The sequence below is a fragment of the Cherax quadricarinatus genome, chromosome 92, assembly GCF_038502225.1.
Source record: "Cherax quadricarinatus isolate ZL_2023a chromosome 92, ASM3850222v1, whole genome shotgun sequence".
NCBI classification, from domain to species: Eukaryota; Metazoa; Arthropoda; class Malacostraca; order Decapoda; family Parastacidae; genus Cherax; species Cherax quadricarinatus.
The window spans coordinates 3,395,224-3,420,734 of record NC_091383.1 but is presented as its reverse complement, the minus strand read 5'-3'; the positions used below and the strand labels follow the sequence as shown (position 1 = coordinate 3,420,734).

Sequence of the window (25,511 nt, the reverse complement as noted above, 5' to 3'; positions counted from 1 at the left end):
ACACACACCACACACACACCACACACACCACACACACCACACACACACACACACACCACACACACACACCACACACACACCACACACGCACCACACACACACACACCACACACACCACACACACACCACACACACACCACACACACACACCACACACCACACACACACCACACACACACCACACACCACACACACACCACACACACACCACACACACACACACCACACACACACACACCACACACACACCACACACACACCACACACACCTACACACGTACACACCTACACACCTACACACACACAACAGGCCTAGTGTCTAATCGACATGTGCCTAGGACAAAATGGTAACTAACACACATACACTCCCCCCTCACCACCGACATCTCACTACTTCCCCTGATCCCTCCCCTCCCTTGATCACCCTCCCCTCCCCCGTTCACCCTAAACCCTCCCCACCCCTCCCCACTCAGCTCCCACATAGCTACAGTTCCTCCACTACTTCCCCCCCCCCACACTCTGACATACACACTACTAACCTAACATACAGAACTACATAGGTTTCCCACTATGAGGCAATCAGGATAAAACAAAAATGGGTTGCCAGAGAGCAACAAGAAAAACCAAGGGACAGGAGGAGGAAACTGCAAAGGAAGATTGGGCAGCAGAGCTCATAAAAAGGGATCATGAATGGGAAAAGAAACTAGAAGAACTTAGCATGAGAATGGAAGAGAGGATAGATATGGAAAGCAGGAAGTGGGAGGTGCATGTCAAAGCAGCAGAAGCTAGGATACAGAGTTTAGAAGAGGAATTGAAAAATCTGAAACAGCCTAAAGAACTAAAGAACATTTTGGGATTGACAACAGAGACTGCTACCTCAGCCACAAATAAGGGGACTGTAGGGAAAGAAGGGGCACAACTGCATGGAGATGCTCTATCAGAGGAGACTGTAGCAAATGAAAGAGCTAAGCTTTATGTGGAGGCCCTAACAGACAACAACAGAGCCCAAGGAAAGCCGAGAAGGGAAAATGACAGGCCACTGAGCCCAAGTACATTAGCCAGTGAAACTGATGAAAGGAAAGCTGCAGTGGAGGAAACCAAATTAAATGAGGGGATACACAGGGATATGCAGTGGGAGAATGAAAGGGTGAGGTCAGTCTTTGTGTATGGGCTCCAGGAAGTCGAAGGGGAAACATATGAAGCAAGAAAACAAGGGAAAAAAAAGCAATTGAAAGCATCATGAAAGCAATAGAAGACGATATGACGCAGCTGGAAAATTTTCGGAGAATAGGGGGGTTTGTAAAAAAAAGAACCCGGCCAGTGAGAGTGACCTTCAAGGCAGAAGCGACTCGGACCAGGATCCTGCAGGAGAAAGCACGATTAAGGGACATGACGGCATACAGGAAGGTGTATCTCGACCGCAACAGAACACAAGAAGAAAGGAAGAAACTGAGAGAGATGGTACAAAGGCGAAAGGAGGAAAGAGAGGGGATGGAGAAGACAGACAGGAGATCCCAGACCCAGGAAGAAGATCAAATACAGCCTCCCTCACAACTTCCTATAGAAGCCTCCCAACCAGGTCAACCCCAGTGCAACCAAACACTCTAAATCAAAACACCCATGCCACATCCAATGCCCCCACCCACTACATTACAAACTCCACCCCCACAGCAACAACCCATAGTTCCTTACCAGGTCTCCCACTTCCCCAACCCCAAGATACTTCCCAGACCACAGTCTTAGAAAAGAAGTTGAAGGTGTGGTATACAAATCCAGATGGAATAACGAACAAGTATGAGGAGTGGCACGAAAGAATCAAAGAGACATCCCCAGACATAATAGCACTCACAGAAACAAAACTCACCAGAATAATAACAGATTCAATCTTTCCATCCGGATATCAAATCCTCAGGAAAGACAGAGGGAGGAGAGGGGGAGGAGGAGTTGCACTGCTCATTAAAAACCAGTGGGGTTTTGAGAAAATGGAAGGAATGGATGGCATGGGCGAAAGGGACTACTTAGTAGGAACAATCCAGTCTGAGGGACATAAGGTGATAATTGCAGTAATGTACAACCCACCACAGAACTGCAGGAGGCCAAGAGAAGAATACAATGAGAGCAACAGAGCAATGATCGACACACTAGCCGAGGTGGCCAGGAGAGCACACATGGGGGGAGCAAAGTTACTAGTTATGGGTGATTTCAATCACAAGGAGATTGACTGGGAAAACCTGGAGCCCCATGGGGGTCCCGAAACATGGAGAGCCAAGATGATGGATGTGGTACTGGAGAACCTCATGCATCAACATGTTAGAGACACTACCAGAGAGAGAGGAGAGGATGAACCAGCAAGGTTGGACCTTGTATTCACCATGAGTAGTTCGGACATCGAGGGTATCATGTATGAAAGGCCCCTGGGAGCTAGTGATCATGTGGTTCTGTGCTTCGACTACATAGTTGAGCTCCAAGTGGAGAGAGTAGCAGGAATAGGCTGGGAAAAACCAAACTACAAAAGGGGGAACTACTCAGGCATGAGGAACTTCCTTCAAGACATTCAGTGGGAGAGGGAACTGACAGGAAAACCAGTACAAGAAATGATGGACTATGTAGCAACAAAATGCAAGGAGGCAGAGGAGAGGTTTGTTCCCAAGGGAAACAGAAATAATGGGAAGAACAGAACGAGTCCTTGGTTCACCCAAAGGTGTAGGGAGGCAAAAACTAGGTGTACTAGAGAATGGAAAAGGTACAGAAGACAGAGAACTCAGGAAAATAAAGAAATCAGCCGAAGAGCCAGAAACGAATATGCACAGATAAGAAGGGAGGCTCAGAGACAATATGAAAATGACATAGCATCAAAAGTAAAGACTGACCCGAAGCTGTTGTACAGCCACATCAGGAGGAAAACAACAGTCAAGGACCAGGTAATCAGACTGAGGAAGGGTGATGGGGAATTCACAAGAAACGACCGAGAGGTATGTCAGGAGCTCAACACAAGATTTAAAGAGGTATTTACAGTGGAAACCAGTAGGACTCCAAGAAATCAGAACAGGGGGGCACACCAGCAAGTGCTGGATGAGGTACATATAACCAAGGAGGAGGTGAAGAAGCTGCTATGCGAACTTGACACCTCAAAGGCGGTGGGACCAGACAACATCTCTCCATGGGTCCTTAAAGAGGGAGCAGAGATATTGTGTGAGCCATTAACAAAGATCTTCAACACATCATTTGAAACTGGGCAACTCCCTGAGGTATGGAAAATGGCAAATGTAGTCCCAATTTTTAAAAAAGGAGACAGACATGAGGCACTAAACTACAGACCTGTATCACTAACGTGTATAGTATGCAAGGTCATGGAGAAGATCGTCAGGAGGAGAGTGGTGGAACACCTGGAAAGAAACAAGTGTATAATTGACAACCAGCACGGTTTCAGGGAAGGAAAATCCTGTGTCACAAACCTACTAGAGTTTTATGACAAGGTGACAGAAGTAAGACAAGAGAGAGAGGGGTGGATCGACTGCATATTTTTGGACTGCAAGAAGGCCTTCGACACAGTTCCTCACAAGAGGTTACTGCAAAAGCTAGAGGACCAGGCACACATAACAGGAAAGGCACTGCAATGGATCAGAAAATACTGACAGGGAGGCAACAACGAGTCATGGTACGTGACGAGGTGTCAGAGTGGGCGCCTGTGACAAGCGGGGTTCCACAGGGGTCAGTCCTAGGACCTGTGCTGTTCTTGGTATACGTGAACGACATAACGGTAGAGATAGACTCAGAAGTGTCCTTGTTTGCAGATGATGTGAAGTTAATGAGAAGAATCAAATCGATCGAGGATCAGGCAGGACTACAAAGAGACCTGGACAGGCTACAAGCCTGGTCCAGCAACTGGCTCCTTGAATTTAACCCTGCCAAATGCAAAGTCATGAAGATTGGGGAAGGGCAAAGAAGACCACAGACACAATATAGTTTAGATGGCCAAAGACTGCAAACCTCACTCAAGGAAAAAGATCTGGGGGTGAGTATAACACCGAGCATATCTCCTGAGGCGCACATCAATCAGATAACTGCTGCAGCATACGGGCGCCTGGCAAACCTACGGATAGCATTCCGATACCTCAGTAAGGATTCGTTTAAGACTCTGTATACCATCTACGTCAGGCCCATACTGGAGTATGCAGCACCAGTTTGGAACCCACACCTAGCCAAGCACGTAAAGAAACTAGAGAAAGTGCAAAGGTTTGCAACAAGACTAGTCCCAGAGCTAAGGGGAATGTCCTATGAAGAGAGGTTAAGGGAAATCGGCCTGACGACACTGGAGGACAGGAGGGTCAGGGGAGACATGATAACGACATATAAAATACTGCGTGGAATAAACAAGGTGGACAAAGACAGGATGTTCCAGAGATGGGACACAGAAACAAGAGGTCACAATTGGAAGTTTAAGATTCAGATGAGTCAAAGGGATGTTAGGAAGTATTTCTTCAGTCATAGAGTAGTCAGGCAGTGGAATAGCCTAGAAAGTGATGTAGTGGAGGCAGGAACCATACATAGTTTTAAGGCGAGGTATGATAAAGCTCATGGAGCGGGGGAGAGAGAGGACCTAGTAGCAATCAGTGAAGAGGCGGGGCCAGGAGCTAGGACTCGACCCCTGCAACCACAAATAGGTGAGTACAAATAGGTGAGTACACACACACACACACACACACACACACACACGCACACATGTGGTAATGCTTTATTTACAGCTAGCAAAGTCAGGGTATTTCTCCAGAATGGTCTGTAATATACCACTGTGGATAAAATACTTTGCCATTTCTTGAACACTTCTGAGTGAGTTGTTTCTAAATTCATTAATTTTATCGCACTCCAGTACATAATGACGCAGGGTGTGACAATAGTCCATCTGGCAAAGTTTACATTTCGTTTGGTCTACATCTGGTGGTGGTGATTTAACCTGCCAAAGATACTTGTAACCCAGCCGGAGCCGGGCAGTAGTGACATCCAAGAGTCTGCTTATTTTGTTGGATGCACCATAGACATGTGGCTCCTCCTGCATGATAGAATGATGATAGATGGACTCACTGGTGTCAATCTCCCTGAGTCTTAAGTCCATAAAATTCAGTTGAAGTTCTTTTCGTATTATTGTTCTCAAACTACTACCTGACAAGCCAAGATTGTAATCTACTCCCTCTTTGAAAGCATACAGCTTAGCCAATTTATCAGTTCTATCATGCATCTGAAGACCAATGTGAGATGGAATCCACAGCATGTGCACTCTGACTCCACTGTCCACAATCCTACCATACCTGTGTCTGGCTTCTGACACAAGCATGCCACAATTTATGCTTAATGAGTTGAGAGCATTTATGGATGACAGAGAATCAGTTACAATTAAACTGTCAATCTTTGATACATAGATGCATTTCAGTGCAAGGAGTATGGCAAACAGTTCTGTCTGAAGGGTAGAGGCCCAATTATTGATGCGTGCTCCAATTTCTTTAAGAGAGCCATCACTCTGTACGACAACAGCAGCACTACCAGCTGCACCAGTGGATTGGTGAACAGAACCATCAGCGTAAATAATTTGCGAGAGTGTGTGCTGTGTGACTAAGTTATCAATACAGCTTAAGGCCTCATGTTTGGCTTCAAGGCGAAGTTTTGGTTGTGATTTAAGAAGTAGTTTGGGGGGAAATGGAGGAATGGTAGTTTGGAATGGGGTAATATTCCATGGAGCGGAGAAGTGCCGCTGTTGCCTTACTTGACATAGATCATGTATCTGATTCATGCGGAGGTCGGTTCCAGTTTTTTCGATCCATCTGGAGGAGTGTTCACCAGTGCTGAGGAAAGTTTGGAGGGCTTCTGTGCAGGGGTTTGAATGAGCTTGCCTGAGCATATTAACCCCAATTAGGATATTTCTTTCAGTAACACGATCTCTGATGCTTGGAATATCAAGTTCTTTTTGCATATTTAAAATTTTGGCAGTACGAGGGCATCCTAAAATGATCCTCATTGCTTCGTTCTGCAGTTTTTCCAGCCCTCCAAGCTTCCAGTCAGACACAAGAGCAAGTAGTGGCGCAGCATAATCAACCAATGATCTAATATAAGCAAGATACATCATTTTCACAATTTTAACATTAGCACCATACCTGGGGTGAAACCCAGCCACAACTCTAAGTGCTCTTAGTCTTTCTTTGTATTGGCGACAAAGTCTTGTTACAACAGGTCCAAGTAGTGGAACCTCAAAGCCTAGATACCTGTATCTGCTTACATATTCTAGAAGAGACCCATCATGCAACTGGATCTGACGAACTGTGCCTCTCTGTCGAGGAGGACGCCTATTGAGTATCTTTGTTTTATCAGTAGAGATTATCAACCCCAGGTCCTGACACGAGGCTAGTACATGATTAAGAATGTTTTGGGTGTTGGAGAATCCGGTGGTGTGAATCATTATATCATCAGCAAAACTAATCACATAATGATGGGGCTGACTAGGCATAGCATTAAGTAATGCATTAATTAGAATATTGAACAGTGTGGGACTGAGCACACCTCCCTGTGGGGTTCCTAATTCAAAGTCTTTAGTTACACTTCTATGTCCCTGGAACAACACAGACGATTTTCTGTTGGACAGGTAACCTTTAATCCAGCGGAGAAGCCATCCTCCAACATCCATTCTGGCAAGTTCACTAATGATTACATGTCGGTTGGCTACATCGAAAGCGGATTTAAGGTCAAGGAAGGTAGTGTATGAGCTGTCAGTGTGCAGAGTGAGAAAGGTGGCTATGCAATGATGCACGCTCCTTCCATGCATGAAACCATGTAACCGGGGAGACAAAAATTGTTTGATTCTGTACATGAGACGATTAAGAATCATTCTCTCAAATGTTTTACACAAGCAGCTAGTAAGAGATATTGGGCGAAATGCATTTTGTTGATTGGGCTTAGGAATTGGAATGATGAGGCTGTTGGTCCAAGATTGAGGGAGCTCCCCAGTTACATAGCTCATGTTATATAATTCAAGTAATGGATTACCTGGTACTCGACACAGCAATCTGAGTATGTTGTAAGTAATACCATCCTCACCAGGCGACGTGGAGTTGTCCTTAGTGAGTGCTGCATCAAGTTCATAATTAGTGAAAGGAATGTTGCAATCATCTGCCTTGCTGAGCATAAAGCAAACAAGTCTCTCCCTTGCATCATATTTGTCATTTAATTTTGCCTGTGTGGTACTGGGAAGATTGTCATAGCTAGATGTAGCAGCCCAAGCACTGACTAACTCATTCGCCCTATGTAAGGGATGAGGGTGCGCGATCTGCCCAGTTCTGTTACCCTTAATTCTATTTATGTCCCTCCATGCCCGGCTAAGTGGGGTGTGAGCATTAAGACCTGGAGTTTACCTGGAGAGAGTTTCGGGGGTCAACGCCCCCGCGGCCCGGTCTGTGACCAGGCCTCCTGGTGGATCAGCGCCTGATCAACCAGGCTGTTGCTGCTGGCTGCACGCAAACCAACGTACGAGCCACAGCCCGGCTGATCAGGAACTGACTTTAGGTGCTTGTCCAGTGCCAGCTTGAAGACTGCCAGGGGTCTGTTGGTAATCCCCCTTATGTGTGCTGGGAGGCAGTTGAACAGTCTCGGTCCCCTGACACTTATTGTATGGTCTCTTAACGTGCTAGTGACACCCCTGCTTTTCATTGGGGGGATGGTGCATCGTCTGCCAAGTCTTTTGCTTTCGTAGTGAGTGATTTTCGTGTGCAAGTTCGGTACTAGTCCCTCTAGGATTTTCCAGGTGTATATAATCATGTATCTCTCCCTCCTGCGTTCCAGGGAATACAGGTTTAGAAACCTCAAGCGCTCCCAGTAATTGAGGTGTTTTATCTCCGTTATGCGCGCCGTGAAAGTTCTCTGTACATTTTCTAGGTCGGCAATTTCACCTGCCTTGAAAGGTGCTGTTAGAGTGCAGCAATATTCCAGCCTAGATAGAACAAGTGACCTGAAGAGTGTCATCATGGGCTTGGCCTCCCTAGTTTTGAAGGTTCTCATTATCCATCCTGTCATTTTTCTAGCAGATGCGATTGATACAATGTTATGGTCCTTGAAGGTGAGATCCTCCGACATAATCACTCCCAGGTCTTTGACGTTGGTGTTTCGCTCTATTTTGTGGCCAGAATTTGTTTTGTACTCTGATGAAGATTTAATTTCCTCATGTTTACCATATCTGAGTAATTGAAATTTCTCATCGTTGAACTTCATATTGTTTTCTGCAGCCCACTGAAAGATTTGGTTGATGTCCGCCTGGAGCCTTGCAGTGTCTGCAATGGAAGACACTGTCATGCAGATTCGGGTGTCATCTGCAAAGGAAGACACGGTGCTGTGGCTGACATCCTTGTCTATGTCGGATATGAGGATGAGGAACAAGATGGGAGCTAGTACTGTGCCTTGTGGAACAGAGCTTTTCACCGTAGCTGCCTCGGACTTTACTCTGTTGACGACTACTCTCTGTGTTCTGTTAGTGAGGAAATTATAGATCCATCGACCAACTTTTCCTGTTATTCCTTTAGCGCGCATTTTGTGCGCTATTACGCCATGGTCACACTTGTCGAAGGCTTTTGCAAAGTCTGTATATATTACATCTGCATTCTTTTTGTCTTCTAGTGCATTTAGGACCTTGTCGTAGTGATCCAGTAGTTGAGACAGACAGGAGCGACCTGTTCTAAACCCATGTTGCCCTGGGTTGTGTAACTGATGGGTTTCTAGATGGGTGGTGATCTTGCTTCTTAGGACCCTTTCAAAGATTTTTATGATATGGGATGTTAGTGCTATTGGTCTGTAGTTCTTTGCTGTTGCTTTACTGCCCCCTTTGTGGAGTGGGGCTATGTCTGTTGTTTTTAGTAACTGAGGGACGACCCCCGTGTCCATGCTCCCTCTCCATAGGATGGAAAAGGCTCGTGATAGGGGCTTCTTGCAGTTCTTGATGAACACAGAGTTCCATGAGTCTGGCCCTGGGGCAGAGTGCATGGGCATGTCATTTATCGCCTGTTCGAAGTCATTTGGCGTCAGGATAACATCGGATAGGCTTGTGTTAATCAAATTTTGTGGCTCTCTCATAAAAAATTCATTTTGATCTTCGACTCTCAGTCTGGTTAGCGGCTTGCTAAAAACTGAGTCATATTGGGACTTGAGTAGCTCACTCATTTCCTTGCTGTCATCTGTGTAGGACCCATCTTGTTTAAGTAGGGGCCCAATACTGGACGTTGTTCTCGATTTTGATTTGGCATAGGAGAAGAAATACTTTGGGTTTCTTTCGATTTCATTTATGGCTTTTAGTTCTTCCCGCGATTCCTGACTCCTAAAGGATTCTTTTAGCTTAAGTTCGATGCTTGCTATTTCTCTGACCAGTGTCTCCCTGCGCATTTCTGATATATTGACCTCTTTTAGCCGCTCTGTTATTCTTTTCCGTCGCCTGTAAAGGGAGCGCCTGTCTCTTTCTATTTTACATCTACTCCTCCTTTTTCTTAGAGGAATAAGCCTTGTGCATACATCGAGTGCCACCGAGTTAATCTGTTCTAGGCATAAGTTTGGGTCTGTGTTGCTTAGTATATCTTCCCAGCTTATATCGGTTAGGACTTGGTTTACTTGGTCCCACTTTATGTTTTTGTTATTGAAGTTGAATTTGGTGAATGCTCCCTCGTGACTAGTCTCATTTTGTCGGTCTGGGGCTCCACGCATACATGTCTGAACCTCAATTATGTTGTGATCTGAGTATATTGTTTTTGATATGGTGACATTTCTTATCAGATCATCATTGTTAGTGAAGATGAGGTCTAGTGTATTCTCCAGTCTAGTAGGCTCTATTATTTGCTGGTTTAAATTGAATTTTGTGCAGAGATTTAAAAGCTCGTGTGAGTGTGAGTTTTCATCAGAGCTGCCTCCTGGTGTTATTACTGCAACAATATTATTTGCTATATTCCTCCATTTTAGGTGCCTTAAGTTGAAATCCCCCAGGAGCAAGATGTTGGGTGCAGGAGCTGGAAGATTTTCCAGACAATTTTTAACAGTGGTCTGGGATGTTGCATCCGGAGGCTTGTAGACTACCACAATGACTAGGTTTTGGTTCTCGACCTTTACTGCTCTGTCATACGCTCTCTGGCAGCAGCAAGGGCAGTTTGGAAGAGCCTCAGCATTCCAGGGGTACGATGTTTTCTATAGGCTAGGCCTAGTCTGCGAGCAGTACGTTTCAGTGTACGAAGTTTAGAATCATTGTAATAAGTATGGTTTTTGAAGGAGGTATGATTATTATGGAAGTTTGTTGGGTTTAGAGTACCAAGAGGTTTCAGTGGCGGCTCTAAGTAGTTCTGAATACTGCTCACAAGATCATTGTTAAAGGTCTCTACAGAGGAACACTCATAGGAATTATACCAGTCAGTCACATGTGCAACAAAGTCATCATGCTGATCAGTGGGAACATTAAAACGTTTCCGTTTGAATATCCCACCAGGAAGGATAGTATTACCAATATCTAGTGAGGTTAGCCTAGGGAAATGATCAGACGCTATATCTGTTACAATGGAAGACTCACAGCTGGCAGAAGTAATGTTGAAGCCCAGGCACAGATCAAGGACGCCTCCATAGATATGTGTGGGTTCAAGGTCACCTACAATTTGGATATTATCATGACTGTTTAAGAGTGACAACAGTTGATTGCCATTACGATTACCAAACTGTGAGTTTCCAATGCTTTTGTGTCTTGCATTGTAATCGCCAATAATAAGAGTAGGCTCAGAATGAGCACAAGTTGGGAGCTCCAAGTAATTAAACTTATCAGCAGGAGCGTACAAGTTAAATATGTTGAGAGCAGAGTTCCCTATATAAATCCTAACACCGTGATATTGTAGCCCCTCTGTTTTCTTATGTGCAAGAAGTTGATGGGGAAGTGATTTTTTAATATATAGAACACAAGAGTTAGTAGATTTGAGGTTATATGCAACAAATGATGGTAATTTAGGGGGTTGGGATTTTTCAGGGACTCTGCACTCTTGTAGACACACAACATCAATGGGTTCGGTGGTTACTTTATGATGAAGGTCAGGAAGTCTTTTTCTAAGTGATGCAATATTCCAGCTTAATATAGAAAGTTTATACGAGTTTTGATCCATTATAGTAGTCCTGGGATCATCTTGAGTTTCTCAGCATAATGAAAAAATTGTTCATATAAATAGCAGACCTTATCAATGTCAACAGTGCTACCCTTGTCCATGAGTTTTGTAAGTGCACTTCCAGTTGTAAGGCCTCGTGGGAGTCTTCGTAAACTCAGAGCATGACGCTGTTTATGTGTGAATGTATGATAGGTGACACCACCACTCACATTCCCTCCTCCACTAACATTACACGCAACACTACAGCTGTCATCACCAACGCCACTACCAACATTGTGTTCATTACATTTATCAACAGTATTGTATTCAACATTAATGTCTATGTGGTTAACCTCATCACACTCTGCACCACCACTTATATTACGCTCATCACTATTACTAACATTATAGACACCACCGCTCTCATCACACTCTTCACCACCACTTATATTACGCTCATCACTATTACTAACATTATAGACACCACCGCTCTCATCACACTCTTCACCACCACTTATATTACGCTCAACTATTATAACATTATAGACACCACCGCTCTCATCATATAGACACCATTGCCTTTATTGTGATGCTCACTATAGTTATCAACACAAGTATTATGTTCGTCATTACTGTAATTAAGAACACCACCACCACCTTGTTCAGCAGCCTTACACTTGCTTTCACAAATTGTGACAATCTTGTTATTGGTACACTCTACACATCTTTCCTTGTGTTGTTCAAGTTGTTGTTTCAGGAGAAATTGTTGTGTTTCCAGTACTTTTATGCGCAACATCAGATTGTATACCACAGGAGCAAGACTTGGAACTTCTGGAGACGAAGTCCCGGTCAGCTGAGCTCGTTGGCTGACTGTCAGCTGACTCAGCTAGGCTGGTATTGACAGCCGACGTGATGGAGGTCTGTTGACGTGCTCCCCAGGTGAGGTGCTCAACCCCATTGTCTGAGGGCAGGCATGAGCCAGTATTCATACCCGAGGTACTTGGTAGTCCTGGGGGGTCATAATGAGGGGTACAGGGTGAAGTGCGGTTGGCTGTGATGCGATCAGCCCTCACACTGCAGTCAGCATGAGCTGCTGTGACTCCTGAGGTCTTACAATTGATACATTGTTTAGCAACAGTCTGTTGCTGTTTGATCATATCATAACACCGTTCAGAAGGATGAGCATTGGCACACACTGCACACCAGTGTGACTTAGATGGGCATTTCCTGGCAATGTGGCCCCAGCGTTGACACTTATAACATCGACGTTGAGGAGGTCTGTACAATGCAATGTAATAGCGTCTGTTGAGGGCTGCGCGGGAGTGAATATAGCGTGGCAGAGTCCCCTGGCCAGTCCACTCGGCTAATATCAGACCGTTGGAAAGTCGACGAGGGCTTGCAACTTGCTCTGACGCCAGATATTGAGGATTCAAGTGCTTGTTGACGTTGTAGATGACAATAAGCACTTTAGGTGCCCTTGGTGGGGCAGCTCGGAGTTTGATGTTGGCATATTCGCAAGTGAGAAGTTTGTCTATAAATGCTGAATCATTAGGCACAAAGACGTAGTTATCCTCATCATGGACAAACTTGATAGTTTTCTCATGATTGTTTACACTAGCTTCGAAAAACCAGTTAAACTTGGTCTCTTGATCAGTGTTGTTAGGGAAATCTAACCTGACAGCTTTGGGAGGGTGTGCGCCCACTGTATTGCTTTCAGCAAGCTTTCTCTGGAAGCCTCGTTCTTTTTTCCGAGCCTGTTTACTAAAATATGTTTCAAATCTGCCTTCACCATCATCTACGTCAACACCATCAGCTATACTCACAGCTGACAGGAGTTTCACACTGGCGATGGGCTAAAGGATAACGGTGAATAGAAGGGACAAGGAAGGGATATTCACTTCGCTAGACACAGGCAATATGGGTGTAGTGGCCTGCGGGTCGCAGTGCGATTTTCAAGGTCATTCAGTGGGCCCTCAGTCGTCTCGAGAGTTACCAACACTGTACTACTTGTTAATTACTCCAAACCCGCAGCACTTAACACATCTAGCACACGTGTCTTGGAATGACAGACAAATTTTCACTACATAAGAACTAGTTCTCACAACACCGAAGGTACGGCCGGAACACTGTAGAACGTTCACAAAGGCTGGCTTGGAGCGCTGTTTAGCCTGGATCAGCTAAACTCGCCCTTATCCCATATGTAGATAATGGCGACGAGTTAAGGGATACCGGTGAATAGGAAAGTCGAGGAAGGGACATTCACCTCACTAGACACACGCAGTATGGGTGTAAGTGGCATGCGGGTCTTATAGTGCCATTTTCAAGGTCACCCAGCAGGCCAGACATTCCTCACTCATTTTAAGCCTACGTAGGTACTGATGGTAGCACAATGTCCCAAGTCAGTGAAATCCACTCGTGCAAATAGTTACAACAAATCTGCAGCACTTAACACTTCTAGCACAAACTTACTATGTTTATAGGTGAACCTCTGGCATGTCCCACTTAAAAAGTCAGTACTGGAATGCTCGTTAAGTTGTTCTTAACTAAGCCACTACAGGAAACACTGGTATGCCAGCAGCACTGTAGAACGTATACGTAGACATGCTGGGGGTCAGGAGCTGTAACTGCAGGCTGCCTTAGCTTGTCCTGGCTAGCTTGGAATGCTGCTTTCAAGCTTGCTTGAATGTGCTTGCTAAGCCCGTGTCAACCACTTGGACATTTGCTTGTAGCAGGCAGGTAGGCACACAGGAGACATATTCGTAAGATGAGTAGAGTGCGGCACAGAGGACTGACACGGGCACTCAAGCATTTATGTGGTCTGGCAAAAACCGCCTCTAGACCATAAGTAAATAGAGGCGAATGGCTGAGTTCCAAATCGAGGAAGGAGGGGAGACAGGCGAGGTGGAGTGAAGGTGTAGCCTCCTACAGCCACTTCAAATCAACATGTTTGTGTTTCACTAGGTATATCACTAGTCACAGAACACACACGTCCTCTCTCCTCAACCACTCAGGCCTCACTGCAATAAACAGGGAAAGCAAATTGGGCAGGCCCCCAGGAAGAGCAAATTGGAAACCCCCAAATAGACAGGAAGAGCAAAATGGAGGCCTCCAAATAGATAGGGCCTCAAGATGAGTGTAGATAAATGGCAGTGATTGTAGATCACACTCCAAGATAATGTATGAGAGATCCCACTCCAAGATAATGTACGAGAGATCCCACTCCAAGATAATGTACGAGAGATCCCACTCCAAGATAATGTACGAGAGATCCCACTCCAAGATAATGTACGAAAGATCCCACTCCAAGATAATGTACGAGAGATCCCACTCCAAGATAATGTACGAGAGATCCCACTCCAAGATAATGTACGAGAGATCCCACTCAGTAACTCTACAACACTTGAGGGAATTAGGTCAAATAAAACAGAAATGTATTTATGAAAGTGTATTTCTACAATTTAAAGCTAAGCTACATTTATACACGAGGAAAGTGAGAGAGAGAGCGCAGCCGAGCTTAGGACGACACAGTCGTCCAACATTACTCTCAGGTAATCATTAAATACTACAGGTCACATCACTACCTCCAAACATTGACTTCATACAACCTATAATTTGAGAAAAGCTTAAGTGCCAAGACAGATTCATGTTGTGTGCAGCCAGCTGCTGTCTTGCTTATGTCAAACAACAAAATAGGTCTCACTTGGTGTGAAGATAATGAGAATGACAAATGTTAGAAATATGTCAAAGGCTTCATAACCAATGGCAAGATTCATGGCGTGAAGAAAAGCCCCAAGAACATAACTAAGACAACCCACCGTAGATAAAGCTAAAGAACACTTCAGTCATTCTTGGATTATCATGGGTTGATTAGTGCTTACTAGAATGATAGGCACCAGACACTCCTAGTATCAGTCAGACAGTAAGGTGACAGTGCTGAATTTGTGTCTACTAGTATGGAAGAGACAATATAGTGTCTACTGATAGATACAGTATGGTGTCTACTAGTATGGTAGATCAAGTATGGTGTCTACTAGTATGGTAGATCAAGTATGGTGTCTAACTAGTATGGTAGTTTTGAGCTCTATCATATCTTTAAGAACTCTGAATGAAAAAAACTCATCATAATATAGTCACTCTTCATACTCTCTTTACTGTACCAGTGCTGAGTCACTCTTCATACTCTCTTTACTGTACCAGTGCTGAGTCACTCTTCATACTCTCTTTACTGTACCAGTGCTGAGTCACTCTTCATACTCTCTTTACTGTACCAGTGCTGAGTCACTCTTCATACTCTCTTTACTGTACCAGTGCTGAGTCACTCTTCATACTCTCTTTACTGTACCAGTGCTGAGTCACTCTTCATACTCTCTTTACTGTACCAGTGCTGAGTCACTCTTCATACTCTCTTTACTGTACCAGTGCTGAGTCACTCTTCATACTCTCTTTACTGTACCAGTGCTGAGTCACTCTTCATACTCTCTTTACTGTACCAGTGCTGAGTCACTCTTCATACTCTCTTTACTGTACCAGTGCTGAGTCACTCTTCATACTCTCTTTACTGTACCAGTGCTGAGTCACTCTTCATACTCTCTTTACTGTACCAGTGCTGAGTCACTCTTCATACTCTCTTTACTGTACCAGTGCTGAGTCACTCTTCATACTCTCTTTACTGTACCAGTGCTGAGTGACAATATTATAATGGTGAAGGAAGGACTGACATGTGGTTTAGCTTCATGTTTACACAGTGGACTTGCTGTCAGAACTGTGTTTAGTCCAGTGGTTCTCCTACTATTTAAACTCTATATTTCCCTTGAGGAACCATTAAAGTCATAGTTAATCCCCTTTTTTTACTCACAAAGCATTAAAATAACAACAAAACATTGTTCAGTGCCTCATTATTTATGTTTAAATCCTCAAAATTTCTAGCAAATTTATTATTTTTTTATAATACACCGAGGACCTGTTAAAATGTTGCCCTGGACTCCTTGACATCCATCATTGTCAGTCTGAGAACTGATGATTGAGACTCATTGCCCCACTGACATAAATATTGGTAAATGGACACATACCAATTGAAATGTTGATTGGAAAACCTATAGAAGTGTCTGAAGGGAAGAGAATCTTTGTTGTCTGGTGTTGACCAGCACCCAACAAGGCCACAGCTAAGACAGACACCTAGCTAGTAGCATCTGAGGGAGAATGGTTGTGGGGTGACAGCTGTGTGTTGTGGTATAGTACAACGCATTTACCAAGCCTTGCTACAGTGAGGCCAAGTTTTCATAGAAACCTCTACAGTCATCTGGCCTCTGTGAATAAGTTTCCAAGCTGTCTGTCATGGGGACCTTCCTTGTCCCAGTGGGGAGGCACTCCCAATTTTCCCCACAAGTAAGGACTATAGATTCCTCCTTTAGTTCCAATGGGGAATTCTCAGTGGCTTCCACAAGGCAGGAGAAAGGGATCACTATTAAATAGTTGTAGATCATCTTTGGAGTCTCCCTGAAAAATCCCAATAAATTCCCACTCTCCCACAAAAGGAGTGGGACCTACTTCTGGGAACCTCCTCCTATGGAAGTAAAAAGATCCCCTGAGAGTCCCCTTCAGAACAGAGAGGGCAATGTTAAGTCCCACAGAATGCCTCTCAAGCGACAACAAGAACATACATTAAAAACTTAGTGGAAAAAAGACAATTTGCAAGAGAAGCATTTATTGTGATAACGTTTTGGTGTTTGTGAAGGTTCATCGTGTCATACAGAGACTCCAGGTAATATACATATTTCTTGAACTTAAGGTGGAAACTCACTTCTACTTTACCTTCCAGTGTATAATTGTGTGCTAACTAAAACCTCTGTATTACAGATAAAGCTCTACATAAAGTGAGATATGATAAAGCTCTACACAGATTAAAACAAGGCATGATAAAGCTCTACAAAATGAAACATAACATGATAATGCTCTACAATGAAATATGACATGATAAAGGTCTACACAGTGAACTATGACATGATAAGACTTTACACAGTGAAACATGAAGAAGCTCTACATAAAACGTTATCTTGATAACGGCTTATTCTGCACCCTGTCTCTTCATCACTGTTGTTGGCACCACACCATTTACAACCTTCTGTTATATGTTGATAATGCCTATGTTGAGTTTCTAGGGCAGTGCCCTCCTGCCTGTCTACAAAGTCAGATCTTTTAAGCATTTGCAATAACTACCTATATCGTCAATCTCACTTTTTATATGCATAATTAATACTAATACAAATCTCTACTAAGAACAGTAGAAATATAGCCTCTCTGTTTATATCCATTAATGTGAGTGTAGCTGCTGTCTGCTCCACTGACTTAATGTGTTGTGTGTATTAAAGCCAGCCTAGCTGGATCATCCACTGATACCAAGACCTCGCTTAGCTTCTCAATCCAGGATTCCTGTAAAGTCAGTTCCAGTTCATAAGACAATGTTTTGCCTGCACAGCAGAGTTTTTCAAGTTTGATGGAACATACCTGGTGGTGGGACAGGTATAATCTACCACGTATGCTTGTGCAAGTGAAACATCGTCTTGAATAGAGATTACAGTTTTTGCTTGTGTTTATCAGCTACAGTTTGTTAGTATTCCAATACCATCTACCATTACAAATCAATTCCAATTCCTGCTCTGAATTCTTATGTATCTCCTGTAATTCTTTGAGAGTTGTGCTGGCTAACTACCAGATTGTGAGCATCAATTCTCAATAACCCAAGATAGACCTGAGGAACTCTCAACTTTGGTAATTATATTAAAACAGCATTTCATTGCTAGTTACCTACATCAGTGAGAAAGGAGCCTCAGTGCCTTCCCTACTAGATAAAATACTCTAGACTCCTCTAGGCTGTTATAAGACTAGTGGATATTTCCCACTTGTACTATTGAGTTATTAGTAGTGCCAGAATGAGGTCTAGAATCTAGATAATTTCTAGTAGGCTTCTTCTAGACTCCTTTAGGTCTCTATTTGTTCTTTGTCTCAGATGATGGATCTGCCCTACTCTTTGTGAGGAGTAGCAGGATCAGTCAGTAATGTTGGGGTTAGTGAAGGAGGATCCTTGAAGGCCGTTCGATCCACGTTAGACACAATACTCTCGTCTAGTGTGGTGATGACCGCTTTGTTATTGCTGAAAGGTTCTTGATTTAAGGTGCTGGAGCTACCCTACTTTTCCTGAGGAGGGCCAAGATCAGTCAGTAATGTTGGGGTTGGTGTAGGAGAAGTCCTTGAAGGCTGTCTGATCCATAGTGGCCAGGATGCTCTCGTCTAACGGAGTGATGGCTGCCTCTCTCTTTGTAAACAGAGGGTCGAAGTACTGAACATCTAGGATGTGTCTCTGTCGAGGAACACAAGATGATAATTATTGTAGCTATTATAAAGCTCTACACCGGTAAGGGTCATACACCACCTAACTAATGGAAAAATAATCATCATCTTGTGTGTGTTGAGGAACACGAGATGATAATTATCATAGATACTGTAAAGCTCTACACCAGTAGGGGTCATATACCACTTAACAAATGGAAGATAATTATTATAATTAACCCTTAAACTGTCCAATCTATGTTCACGTGCTTAGCGCTCTGACCTTGATTTTCCCCATTTGAAAGCATGCAAAAAAAAAAACGTAGATCTATGTTTGGAGCCCCCCACACATGGACAGATCTATGTTTGGAGCCCCCCACACATGGACAGATCTATGTTTGGAGCCCCCCACACATGGACAGATCTATGTTTGGAGCCCCCCACACATGGACAGATCTATGTTTGGAGCCCCCCACACATGGACAGATCGATGTTTGGAGCCCCCCACACATGGACAGATCTATGTTTGGAGCCCCCCACACATGGACAGATCTATGTTTGGAGCCCCCCACACATGGACAGATCTATGTTTGGAGCCCCCCACACATGGACAGATCTATGTTTGGAGCCCCCCACACATGGACAGATCTATGTTTGGAGCCCCCCACACATGGACAGATCTATGTTTGGAGCCCCCCACACATGGACAGATCTATGTTTGGAGCCCCCCACACATGGACAGATCTATGTTTGGAGCCCCCCACACATGGACAGATCTATGTTTGGAGCCCCCCACACATGGACAGATCTATGTTTGGAGCCCCCCACACATGGACAGATCTATGTTTGGAGCCCCCCACACATGGACAGATCTATGTTTGGAGCCCCCCACACATGGACAGATCTATGTTTGGAGCCCCCCACACATGGACAGATCTATGTTTGGAGCCCCCCACACATGGACAGATCTATGTTTGGAGCCCCCCACACATGGACAGATCTATGTTTGGAGCCCCCCACACATGGACAGATCTATGTTTGGAGCCCCCCACACATGGACAGATCTATGTTTGGAGCCCCCCACACATGGACAGATCTATGTTTGGAGCCCCCCACACATGGACAGATCTATGTTTGGAGCCCCCCACACATGGACAGATCTATGTTTGGAGCCCCCCACACATGGACAGATCTATGTTTGGAGCCCCCCACACATGGACAGATCTATGTTTGGAGCCCCCCACACATGGACAGATCTATGTTTGGAGCCCCCCACACATGGACAGATCTATGTTTGGAGCCCCCCACACATGGACAGATCTATGTTTGGAGCCCCCCACACATGGACAGATCTATGTTTGGAGCCCCCCACACATGGACAGATCTATGTTTGGAGCCCCCCACACATGGACAGATCTATGTTTGGAGCCCCCCACACATGGACAGATCTATGTTTGGAGCCCCCCACACATGGACAGATCTATGTTTGGAGCCCCCCACACATGGACAGATCTATGTTTGGAGCCCCCCACACATGGACAGATCTATGTTTGGAGCCCCCCACACATGGACAGATCTATGTTTGGAGCCCCCCACACATGGACAGATCTATGTTTGGAGCCCCCCACACATGGACAGATCTATGTTTGGAGCCCCCCACACATGGACAGATCTATGTTTGGAGCCCCCCACACATGGACAGATCTATGTTTGGAGCCCCCCACACATGGACAGATCTATGTTTGGAGCCCCCCACACATGGACAGATCTATGTTTGGAGCCCCCCACACATGGACAGATCTATGTTTGGAGCCCCCCACACATGGACAGATCTATGTTTGGAGCCCCCCACACATGGACAGATCTATGTTTGGAGCCCCCCACACATGGACAGATCTATGTTTGGAGCCCCCCACACATGGACAGATCTATGTTTGGAGCCCCCCACACATGGACAGATCTATGTTTGGAGCCCCCCACACATGGACAGATCTATGTTTGGAGCCCCCCACACATGGACAGATCTATGTTTGGAGCCCCCCACACATGGACAGATCTATGTTTGGAGCCCCCCACACATGGACAGATCTATGTTTGGAGCCCCCCACACATGGACAGATCTATGTTTGGAGCCCCCCACACATGGACAGATCTATGTTTGGAGCCCCCCACACATGGACAGATCTATGTTTGGAGCCCCCCACACATGGACAGATCTATGTTTGGAGCCCCCACACATGGACAGATCTATGTTTGGAGCCCCCCACACATGGACAGATCTATGTTTGGAGCCCCCCACACATGGACAGATCTATGTTTGGAGCCCCCCACACATGGACAGATCTATGTTTGGAGCCCCCCACACATGGACAGATCTATGTTTGGAGCCCCCCACACATGGACAGATCTATGTTTGGAGCCCCCCACACATGGACAGATCTATGTTTGGAGCCCCCCACACATGGACAGATCTATGTTTGGAGCCCCCCACACATGGACAGATCTATGTTTGGAGCCCCCCACACATGGACAGATCTATGTTTGGAGCCCCCCACACATGGACAGATCTATGTTTGGAGCCCCCCACACATGGACAGATCTATGTTTGGAGCCCCCCACACATGGACAGATCTATGTTTGGAGCCCCCCACACATGGACAGATCTATGTTTGGAGCCCCCCACACATGGACAGATCTATGTTTGGAGCCCCCCACACATGGACAGATCTATGTTTGGAGCCCCCCACACATGGACAGATCTATGTTTGGAGCCCCCCACACATGGACAGATCTATGTTTGGAGCCCCCCACACATGGACAGATCTATGTTTGGAGCCCCCCACACATGGACAGATCTATGTTTGGAGCCCCCCACACATGGACAGATCTATGTTTGGAGCCCCCCACACATGGACAGATCTCTGTTCGGAGCCCCCCACACATGGACAGATCTATGTTTGGAGCCCCCCACACATGGACAGATCTATGTTTGGAGCCCCCCACACATGGACAGATCTATGTTTGGAGCCCCCCACACATGGACAGATCTATGTTTGGAGCCCCCCACACATGGACAGATCTATGTTTGGAGCCCCCCACACATGGACAGATCTATGTTTGGAGCCCCCCACACATGGACAGATCTATGTTTGGAGCCCCCCACACATGGACAGATCTATGTTTGGAGCCCCCCACACATGGACAGATCTATGTTTGGAGCCCCCCACACATGGACAGATCTATGTTTGGAGCCCCCCACACATGGACAGATCTATGTTTGGAGCCCCCCACACATGGACAGATCTATGTTTGGAGCCCCCCACACATGGACAGATCTATGTTTGGAGCCCCCCACACATGGACAGATCTATGTTTGGAGCCCCCCACACATGGACAGATCTATGTTTGGAGCCCCCCACACATGGACAGATCTATGTTTGGAGCCCCCCACACATGGACAGATCTATGTTTGGAGCCCCCCACACATGGACAGATCTATGTTTGGAGCCCCCCACACATGGACAGATCTATGTTTGGAGCCCCCCACACATGGACAGATCTATGTTTGGAGCCCCCCACACATGGACAGATCTATGTTTGGAGCCCCCCACACATGGACAGATCTATGTTTGGAGCCCCCCACACATGGACAGATCTATGTTTGGAGCCCCCCACACATGGACAGATCTATGTTTGGAGCCCCCCACACATGGACAGATCTATGTTTGGAGCCCCCCACACATGGACAGATCTATGTTTGGAGCCCCCCACACATGGACAGATCTATGTTTGGAGCCCCCCACACATGGACAGATCTATGTTTGCATGGACAGATCTATGTTTGGAGCCCCCCACACATGGACAGATCTATGTTTGGAGCCCCCCACACATGGACAGATCTATGTTTGGAGCCCCCCACACATGGACAGATCTATGTTTGGAGCCCCCCACACATGGACAGATCTATGTTTGGAGCCCCCCACACATGGACAGATCTATGTTTGGAGCCCCCCACACATGGACAGATCTATGTTTGGAGCCCCCCACACATGGACAGATCTATGTTTGGAGCCCCCCACACATGGACAGATCTATGTTTCGAGCCCCCCACACATGGACAGATCTATGTTTGGAGCCCCCCACACATGGACAGATCTATGTTTGGAGCCCCCCACACATGGACAGATCTATGTTTGGAGCCCCCCACACATGGACAGATCTATGTTTGGAGCCCCCCACACATGGACAGATCTATGTTTGGAGCCCCCCACACATGGACAGATCTATGTTTGGAGCCCCCCACACATGGACAGATCTATGTTTGGAGCCCCCCACACATGGACAGATCTATGTTTGGAGCCCCCCACACATGGACAGATCTATGTTTGGAGCCCCCCACACATGGACAGATCTATGTTTGGAGCCCCCCACACATGGACAGATCTATGTTTGGAGCCCCCCACACATGGACAGATCTATGTTTGGAGCCCCCCACACATGGACAGATCTATGTTTGGAGCCCCCCACACATGGACAGATCTATGTTTGGAGCCCCCCACACATGGACAGATCTATGTTTGGAGCCCCCCACACATGGACAGATCTATGTTTGGAGCCCCCCACACATGGACAGATCTATGTTTGGAGCCCCCCACACATGGACAGATCTACGTTTGGACAGTGTAACCCTTTCGAGTTGGCAGGCCCTCTCCTAAACTTGTTCTCAGGGTCGGAAATTTTTCGAAAAAATAATTATTTTTTCTTATGAAATGATAGAGAATCTTTTCCCGATCATAATGACACCAAAAGTATGAAATTTGATGGAAAACTTACGGAATTATGCTCTCGCGAAGTTAGCGGTCTCGACAATGTTTACGCATCAGTGATTTCACCCATTTTGAGCCCTGTTTTCGGCCAATTCCAATGTACCAGTTGATAAAAATCATACGTATTTTGCTAGACCTTCATTTTTTCTATCAAATGAGTACAAGAAACTACCCATTTACCAATTTCAACTATCCAATAAAGTATATTGCGACCTCTGGTAACTACAGGTTATATGAAATTCATAGTATACGTCTGGTATTTCAAGAAAATAGAAACTAATGAAAGTCACTCCACTCCACTAAGTACCATAATAATACTGGTTAGTTGCCACTACGACACTGTATTCTGCTATTCACTGGTATCACTAGATTATATGCGAGGTACACTAGCAGGCCAGGAAGATTATTAAAACAGCTGACCTCTGTGGTAAGTTTCTGGCGACTTCTGGCACCTGCCTCTATAGGCTTATCACTTCATTTACAAATTCACCTGTTTTCAAATGACACTTTAGCCTTTATCATCTATATACTAGGGAGCCACTGTAGTATACACTATGTATACACAATGTTATCAGGGAGACTTTCTTTCCTCTGACAAAGAAAAGTTCTATTATTATTATTTTGCACACGGGACACAGGCCTATGATTCCCCTCTGGCAGTAAACTCTGCTAGGTAGTGCACACTAATTCTCCTTTTTTGACTCAGTATATAATGTTTTCCGCCCAAGATTGGTTCCAGGCGCTAGAGGGATGTATCGTATAGGATTGATGGCACAAATTAAAGTTCTAGCACGTAAGAGCGACCGTGAAAACACGAGAAAACCCGGAGCACAACGAGGCACGCTGACACGCTGCTATACCTTATAGTCACACTTCAGTCCTTGCTGCATTGCCTGGTCAAACAACAGAGCACCTCCCTTATAGTCACACTCCAGTGCTTGCTGCATTGCCTGGTCAAACAACAGAGCACCTCCCTTATAGTCACACTCCAGTGCTTGCTGCATTGCCTGGTCAAACAACAGAGCACCTCCCTTATAGTCACACTCCAGTGCTTGCTGCATTGCCTGGTCAAACAACAGAGCACCTCCCTTATAGTCACACTCCAGTGCTTGCTGCATTGCCTGGTCAAACATCAGAGCACCTCCCTTATAGTCACACTTCAGTGCTTGCTGCATTGCCTGGTCAAACACCAGAGCCAGAGTACCTCCCTCATAGTCACACTTCAATGCTTGCTACATTGCTTGCTCAAACACCAGAGTACATCCATACTGCTTTGGGACTTATGAGAAGCCCTGCAAAATGTTCCTTAGAGCAAACCTTGTTGGTCTCTTCACGAACACCCAGATCTTCAAATAGTCTTTCATATATCTGCTTGAACTCAGAAAACTTCCAACAGAAGCTGCCACCTTAATCAGTGTTTTCCAAAGTCATACAAATAAAGTGAACTTACACTTGATTTTGGTCATTAAAGTGCCCAAAAATGGCCCGAGCCACTGGCCTCAACATAAAAGTCATGTAATGACCATAAATAACCTGAGATACATATCTGGTGCTTTTGTCTGGTACACTAAAGTCAGCATATAATTCTTTTATTCTACTAATGTAAAGCCTAAACTGTGTGATTTGTTGAGTGGTAACCTGAGTGGAGGCTTGAACCTCCGTCTGCCTAGTATAAACACAGGGATCAGTAAGAGCCTGGGATATGACTGGACATTGTTATTGCCACATTCATCTGCAACAGTAACTATTAACAATTATAATAATACAATAATTCCTTTATCAAGAACCTTAGAGTCTTAGTTTTGTGTCACTAAATGAGTTTGGAATAATAATAATAATAATAAAATAATACACCACTACTACCACTACAAATAATAATAATAATAATAATAAATACATATACTATTCTACTACCACTACTACTACTAATAATATTAATAAATCTACTGCTACCACTACCACCACCATTACTACTACTAATAATAATAATAATTATAATAAATATACCATTACTACTACTCCCACTACTAATACTAATAATAATCATCTTGGAGTAACTCACCAGTCTAGGTTTATATGGAGTCTCGACTTCCTTCCTCTCTATCTTGTTCCAGTCAATGTACTTGAAGAATGGATGGACTGTGATCTCACCATAAGGACTGAATGGTATACCCAGTCTCCTGGTGCTGTCCTTGTCCAGCAACTGTAAGGGTGACAGTACTTGTTA

General features: G+C 45.0%; 1 protein-coding gene across 4 annotated transcripts in view; it reads right to left on the bottom strand.

Annotated features, from left to right (window-relative positions):
• Positions 1 to 16,819: 16,819 nt before the first annotated feature.
• LOC128698384 (uncharacterized) overlaps positions 16,820 to 25,511 on the bottom strand; it is a 90,115-nt gene continuing 81,423 nt past the window's right edge. For all 4 annotated transcript variants that reach the window (XM_053790606.2, XM_053790607.2, XM_053790608.2 and 1 more), the window contains 2 exons: positions 25,347 to 25,487; positions 16,820 to 18,489 (listed from right to left, as the gene is read on the bottom strand). In XM_053790606.2, coding sequence (XP_053646581.2) covers positions 18,343 to 18,489; positions 25,347 to 25,487 — 288 coding nt within the window. In that variant the 3' untranslated portion in view covers positions 16,820 to 18,342. The remainder of the gene's footprint in view (positions 18,490 to 25,346; positions 25,488 to 25,511) is intronic.